Source organism: Littorina saxatilis, linkage group LG12 (genome assembly GCF_037325665.1).
Source record: "Littorina saxatilis isolate snail1 linkage group LG12, US_GU_Lsax_2.0, whole genome shotgun sequence".
NCBI lineage: Eukaryota > Metazoa > Mollusca > Gastropoda > Littorinimorpha > Littorinidae > Littorina > Littorina saxatilis.
In genome coordinates, this window is record NC_090256.1 from 44,992,871 (window position 1) to 45,000,853 (window position 7,983).

Below are 7,983 nucleotides of genomic sequence, written 5' to 3' on the forward strand. Positions count from 1 at the left end.
AACCATAGAGACGCTATGATGAGAAGATCTTGGAAAACAAAAGTCTTAAAATGGAGGCTTTAATGTACGGTGTTGACACAATGTTGTAAAAAGCTTTCTTTCTTTGGTCTGATACACTGCCTATAGCCCGACGAGCTCTGGTCATACAGCAGAACAGAACTGAAAATAAACCTGCTCTGAGTAGCTCTTAGAGTCTTAATCTTATTATTTTTTCAAAACATACACTCTGGTTTAATGAAAAGGACCATAACACATACTCATGTTTGACAAACTGAAACAAAAATAGTGCACAACAGTACTGGCATGATTCAGGACAGGAGTCTAATTTAAGCCCCTAACTGTGACTGTGACACATTTATAACTCTTTCATCTCACATGCAGTTTAAAACAATCAAACCAACTGCAAGAAATTAATTAGCTATAACATAGGCACCAAAATGTATGCATCTACATGTACTCCAAATGTATGGTTCTCAGTTAATTCTATTTACTGCCATATCTGCATATTATATATATATATATATATATGTGTGTGAAGTCAAGACTCACAACTGCTTACGGCAAGCTATCCAGACAATTAATATTCATGCTGTTTCTGTTGGCCTCAGGTCTTTTTGTTAAACGTTAATACCCTGCCCCACATATATAATCTAATCATCACACACAATGAATCACTCTGAACATATAAATCTAAATAATGCAAGAATTGCTGTTCAGGTTTAACAAAGACAGACGGACACAGTACACTTTACATCACGATAAACATACAATCATGTGTGACTGTCATACTGCATCCGTCGCTTCAAGTTTTATGAGGTTTCATAATCATATCATCATCAGCATTTTACAGTACAAATAGATTATGGCCATTGGTTGGTATTTGGATAAACATGTAGCATCAAGTGTATTTATACAGGCTATGTATGCATGCATGCTGAAATAAAAGTGTGTGTCTGTCTGCATTCACATATATATGTGTGATTATAAGTGAGTATTAAGTTACCACTACCAGGGTATACATGTGTGTGTGACTGTGACTGTGAGAGAGAGAGTGAGTGAGACTGAGAGAGAGAGAGAGAGTGTGTGTGTGTGTGTGTGTGTGTGTGTGTGTGTGTGTGTGTGTGTGTGTGTGTGTGTGTGTGTGTGTGTGTGTGTGTGTGTGTGTGAATATATTATATATGTGAATATTTAATTATGTGAATATGTGTGTGTGTGTACGTATGTACGTACGTACGTACATACGTACGTGCGTACGTACGTGTGTGCGTGTGAGTGAACTGTGATTGATCATCATATGTACAGTGAGAGTAGAGTTCTCTGTATTATGTATAAATCACTATTATTTCGTTAATTGTTATAAATCTAATAATCCATGGTATAATTATAAAATCTTACTTTCATTTGCAAAATTTCCTTTGGGACATTCGTCACAGTTTCTGAAATGTCTTCCAGTGCAGTCAGGGGCAACAACTGTCCATGCGACTACTGTCCAGCTCTCAACCGGCGAGAAAGGGCTGGGTTGGCTGGTCACCACACTTAACAACACCGCTGTTTAAAACAGAATTAAATTAACAATTATGCACTACAGAACAGACTCAACACTCAGGAAATATAATAGATTAGTAAATAAATAATACATAGACACAAGAAATAATAACATGATTTGACATTCCCATGCCCACAGACATTCTTTATCTTTAAAAACATGAATGACCACCCATGTAAATTATTTGTTTAAAGCCATATTCTCTTTTTCTACCTCTTCAAAGATGGGGGGAAATACCTCAGTCACTCTGATTCTGATGTATGCAAAACTAGAAATTGTGTCTTGTTAGTAATAATATATTATTATGTATTGATTGGAGATTGGATTTCCCTTCTTTGAGTCATGTGACGTCAGAGGCCTACAAAACTTTATAATTGGGCGTTAAAGGAACTACAAAACACACGTCATGTGTTTGATTGCATGTGTGTGTGCTGTTCAATGTCAAAACAACAACAAAGTCAGTACATGACGTGTGTTTTGTAGTTCCTTTGAAGTTTCGGTCAACCTGAAACGCCCAAATATGAAGCTTATGTGTTTGATTGCATACATGTGTGTGTGTGCTCGTTCAATCGTCAAAACAACAACAAAGTCATAGTACCTGAAAGGAATTCGATCGATACATAAATGTTATTTGCGTTTTTGACCAAAATATGACATTTTACACAGATCTCGACAGTCATTGTTCACCTCGACCGCTAGCGCGGTCTCGGAGAACAATGACTGTCTCGATCTGTGTAAAATGTCATATTTTGGTCAAAAACGCAAATAACGTATAATATTACCTTGGCACAGTTTTCTTCTGTAAATCAGTCTACTAGCACTAGATTACAATTGGTATGACTGTTATTAAGTTGAGCATTATGAATCATCTTTATCATGACAAAATGAAGTAACATTGCAATGAGATAAGAAAAAGTGTGTCAATTCTTTGGCTAGTTCATCAATGGTAAAGCTAGTAGTAGTAATTGTTGCAGTCTGAACTAATATGTTATAAAACATGTTGTTGAATCATTACCAACTGCTCACGTGTATTCGAATCACGTATATATATATATATATATGTGTGTGTGCGTGTGTGTGTGTGTGTGTGTGTGTGTTTGTGTGTGCGTGTGTGTGCGTGTGTGTGTGTGTGTGTGTGTAAGTGTGTGCGTGTGCCCGCATGCATGCATGTATGTGTGTGTGATGTGTGTTTGTAGATGTTCCTTTTAAATCTAATGATGATGAGTGATAACTGATATCAATTTATTTAGATAAAACTTAAAAGAATTCCAAATAGTTCTGTTCTTCATCGTGTGTTTTGTGTAGTTACTTCAATACTTGCCCCATGCTACATTACAGAGAAAATTATTATCATGCCACATATTACGAACGATTACAAGTGAAACGCAGACGAAGACATGAGTAGCTTAGTGAACATGTCATCGTCACGTCGTTGTCACAAGATAAGAATTAAGATTGAGAAATTATGTCAACGGCTCTTCAACCGTATAAATCCTTGTTTGGCACTTACCTGTCAGCAACACTCCTGCAGAAACTACCAAAACCTTCATGGTTTCACAAAGAACATTCTCAACACAAAGCTCAAACACAAACTGAACGATTTCAGTCAAGCAGCTAACAGTTATCCAGTTGTCAAACTGCAGCAGTCGATACGCGTATCACCGGACTGCGCCATTTTCTGTATCATGTGACTTTGATTTACGAGAGTTATTTCCCTTGCATTGTAGTTTCGCTTTTCAAGTCGACACCCGGTACCCCAGCCGGAAACGAGTCTGCTTGCATTGCTTCTTTGTCACGTATGATCGCCGCAGGTGTCACACTCACAGAATAATCTTTCCCGATCTCCAACACAATGCAGTGTATTTATTACTTAATTAACCAGCGTAATGAGTTACCGACCGCTGACTTGCATTCTGTTCGCTCAGTAATGGCTGCATTATTCAACTTTATTCAATTCAATTCACTGAATTCATTTCAATTGAATCATGCAACTTTATTCTCTAAATGTAGAACGAACATTTATTTTTTGGCTCGAATACATAGATATTACATCACATAAAATCACATAAAATCAATGTCAAAACATGTTGGAAAAAAACGAACAAACAAAAACAACTTGACTTCGAGTCAACACCAGCAAACACCACCAACAACAACAACAACAATAGCAACAACAACAACAAACAATCGAGGCCCTCGGCTCGGTCACCTTGTCTCTGACTGTGACATACAGCTGTGACTACAACAAACACTACTACATCTACCAACTGAGCTACCGGGCCCCCAACAGACAGATTGTATGAGTCAAACAAAACCAGATAAACGCAAACAGACAGACAAGGGGACAATTACAGCGGAGGGAGCGAAAACAAAACCTTGTGACTTGTAATTAAGTCACACGTTCTGCCTTGATTTCAACCTGTCTAGTTTCACATGTGCGCAAACAAATGCATAACCCTCATTATGAGGGATGACGTCCACAATTCATTTCCTGCACTGGATATTGACATACTTCCTGGATCACTGCTTATTGAGTGCGGGACGCAACACCATTAGAGCCTGAGCGTCAACAGGGAAGATCAAGGCGAGCTCGGCGAGTAATTCCTCTGTCAGTGTGTCCAGGCATTTTGGAGCAAACATCGCAAAGTGAGCACAACGTGTGTGTGGTACCAAATGAGTGGAGCCGTCAATGAAGCTAGTTCGCGTTGCAAACAGTCATTCAGCGCAATGTCAGGCTTAATTTTCGGCAAACTGTTTCACAGTTCTAAAGTCTGTGACAACTGAACAGATTACCGTATAGAAACGCTAATTTGCAGTTTGTTTTGTATATGCCTTGTGTGTGTGTGTGTGCGTGCAGGTTTGTTATTGTTGTGGATCTTGTATTTTGGTGTTTATGATTATAATATTATATAAGACCTATGTTTCGGTTGATTTGGTAATTGAAGTTTCGTTTGTTATATGCGTGTATGGCAGTGTAAGGGTTTGTCTGTTAATTTGTCTGCCCGTCTGTCAGTCAATATGTCTACTTGTTTGTTTGCATTATGCAATACATTTAAACAAAAAGATTCATACATTCATACGCAATACGTTTTCGGTTTACTCCGATCTAATCGCATTATTTTGTGAAATGATTGCGTCCTTAAAGGCACACTCAACTTCACGTAAACCATCAGTTTCTGGTCACAGACACTGTCAGGCTTTTACACACAGTACAAACACCCTTTCATTTAAACACTCACCGTTTGAGAACATCCTAAGTGCCCTCCGTAAAGAGCGAGCATTTTTCAACGAATTTATTTTGTGCAGTCAGAACGGATTTACAAGGAGACAAATCGGACGCCTCGTTTTGGCGCTTGAACTAAGTTTTAAAAATGATCTAAACTGATAAATTGACAGCTTGTTACACAAACATTCTTAAATCATAAAAGAATTCTTTTTTCATTAAGACAAGATCAGTAAAATTCGAAGTTTTGTAAGTTTGAAAAAAGGGAGCCCGGAAGCAAATCACGCAATGTCGTGTTTCCAAAGCAGACGAATTTTCTGCATAGCTCCTGCTTCTTTGAAGTCAACCTCCGCCGATAGGTTCATGTGACTCGCAGTCGTTTGGTCAGAGGTACACAATAACGTTAACGTGCTTTTGCAGATACAGCAAGTCGCATTGAAATCACAAACTGACAACGAAATTGTGAGAAAAAATAAGGAAAGTGGATAACACGGGTTCACAATGGCTCAGGGGTAAAATAAACCACGAAATCTGGTGTTTGGTATACGCAAGCTGAATAGCCATTCCAACGAACTGACATTTAATGCTATTATAAATGTTATCGCAAGTGTGTTCCATAAGGTTAGAACTGCTTTTTTGGTGAGAAGATTTAAATCGTTCTGTAAACCTTCTTCTTCTTCTTCGGCGTTCCAGGATTTTTGGCCTCAGGTCAGACTTCAAGTTTTGTAGCTTGAATAAAGCTGGTGGTCAGGATCAGGGAGTCTTTGGTGCCCGCCCAGAGTTGCTCCTGCAGTGTGGTACCTTGGGGCCAGTGATCTGTTCTGGCTTCCTGGTGGAGCGGGCAGGTCTGCAGGATGTGCTCCGGGGTCTGTGGGCCTGTAAACCATTTGAGGCACTGAGACTGGGGCTTTAATATCAAGATTGGTATGGACATCAGTGTTCTGAGAATTTTATTTTGTCGCGAGCAGCGAATAATCTACCAGACAGTTATGAAACTTGTACATAATTATGGCGCCCAGCAATCAGACCACGCTGATACTGATTGAGACAGCTGATCACTCACTGACCGTACACTGACCGTCGTATCACCTTCTTCACCCCATGCTGACCTGGATGGATCTGTATCTGTATCTTCGTATTACCTTCTTCAAGTATTATGTTGGTCAATTAATTTGCACGTTGTCGGTCATTGGACTTTTATTGCATGGTCCGATGTGCGTTCTGACGTGGTCAGTAATTATGGACTTTCATGATACTGCCGTGTGTCGTGATAATTATAGTGACCGGGTTTTGGAGAGAGTGCTCTCTTTATCTCTCTTGTTTGGTTAAAGCAATCTCTCTCTCTCTCTCTCTCTCTCTCTCTCTCTCTCTCTCTCTCTCTCTCTCTCTCTCTCTCTCTCTCTCTCGTGACTCTCTCTCTCTCTCGGTGCCTCTCTCTCTCTCTCTCTCTCTCTCTCTCTCTCTCTCTCTCTCTCTCTCTCTCTCTCTCTCTCTCTCTCTCGTTCTAGCTTTCTCTCTGACTCTGTGTATGTGTGTGTCAGGAGCCAAAGACCGTATTTGTTTGTTCGTGTTTTTACCTTGTCCATTTCAAAAAATATATTAACAGCTATAATGTTTTTAGTGTGACGGTCTGCTCTTACAATTCGTCTAGATAGCCTAGCGCCAGCGATACATGTCTCGGTATATGCACCCGTTTGTCATCCTGGCCTCATGGACAGCCATATGCCGTCGTTTGGGCCGTGTGGGTGTTGGTTTTGTGTAGAGTGATGCTGTGCAGCCCGTGGTGGGTGTCCGCACTATTACAGGATACCCGGAGACAGTCTTCTTCTCAGGCTTGTTTCTTTTTTGTCAGAGTGTGCTTCGGAGGTGGGGTGGGGACGAACACGAGACTTGAATCTGTTGTTGTTGTTGTTGTTGTTGTTGTTGTTGTTGTTGTTGTTGTGCTCAGTGATAGATCAGTATTATAACGATGGTAATGACACTGTCAAAAACCCAGCATGATGTTGCAGTTTGATGGCTGAGCTCTGCAGAGATCAGTGAGTACGATACACTTCACACTTAGCATCAGACCCCTCGTTCGGTGTCAGCTAGTATTTGCGTATTTATTGTGATAACTGCCTCTCCTCAAACCCACTTAGAGTGTGGCACATTTCGGGATAGCCCCCCCCCCCCCCCCCCCTCCCCTCATCTCAACTCTAGTCCAAACTCCCACGTACGTACACACACTCAGAGTCACTGGGCTGTGAGGTAAAAATTAAATGAAAATAAAAACGCCAAGAAACAACTGATTCCACACGCCCAAGACTGAAGGCCCAGGTACCATGCTGCCACTGAGTGCAGAGCCCGTTTCCTGCGTCTGCCTGACTCTATATGTTTGTTATACCTAGAAAAACTCGTCAGATCTGCAGGTACTTTTTACATTTAGTCAAGTTTTGACTAAATGTTTTAACATAGACGGGGAATCGAGACGAGGGTGGTGGTGTATGTATGTGTGTGCGTGTGTGTAGAGCGATTCAGAGAAAACTACTGGACCAATCTTCATGAAATTTCACATGAGAGTTCCTGGGTATCATATCCTCAGACCTTTTTTTCCATTTTTTCGATAACTATCTTTGATGACGTCATATCCGGCTTTTTGTGAAAGCTGAGGCAGCACTGTCACGCCCTCATTTTTCAAGCAATCTTCGACGAAGTCCGGACTATGGGATTGAATTTCAGCTTGGCAGCGTAAAAATTAGTTAATCAGTTTGCTCATTAAAGTTGTCATTAAAATCGAATTTTCACTAACAGATTCAAAAATGATTGAATCGTATTCCTCAATTTCTCCTGAATTAGAAAATATATACATATGTCATGTTTACTCTAAAAATGTGCTCAGAATTACAGAAAATAGGTTGAGTAAGTACTGCGTTCGCACGCTACGCGGAGACTGTGACGAGCGTGACCCGTCTCGGTCAGTTTGGGTGTGGTTAGTCGAGACTATCTTAATAATATAGTCTCGGCGATGACTGTTATTTTTAGTGTTAATCTGTTACTTTGATGCCGAAAGCTTGACTAAATGTTTTTATTTCGCTTCACGCGACTTGTTCTTCTGCGTTCCCAAGATCCGCAGGTACAAGAGCGATCATCGCACATAAGGCCAAATAAAAATATTTGTCATCATTTTCACGAGTTTTCATTCACAAGCACCTGGGAAATAAATCTCATGTTCCCC

At 40.2% G+C, this 7,983-nt stretch overlaps 1 protein-coding gene across 2 annotated transcripts in view; it reads right to left on the reverse strand.

Moving 5' to 3' along the window:
- The window catches only part of LOC138982033 (major surface trophozoite antigen 11-like), a 37,217-nt gene extending 33,997 nt beyond the window's left edge, over positions 1–3,220 (reverse strand). For both annotated transcript variants that reach the window (XM_070355246.1, XM_070355248.1), the window contains exons 1-2: positions 3,057–3,220; positions 1,396–1,548 (exon numbers count right to left, since the gene is read on the reverse strand). In XM_070355246.1, the coding sequence (XP_070211347.1) occupies positions 1,396–1,548; positions 3,057–3,096 (193 nt within the window). In that variant the 5' untranslated portion in view covers positions 3,097–3,220. The remainder of the gene's footprint in view (positions 1–1,395; positions 1,549–3,056) is intronic.
- Positions 3,221–7,983: the final 4,763 nt, after the last annotated feature.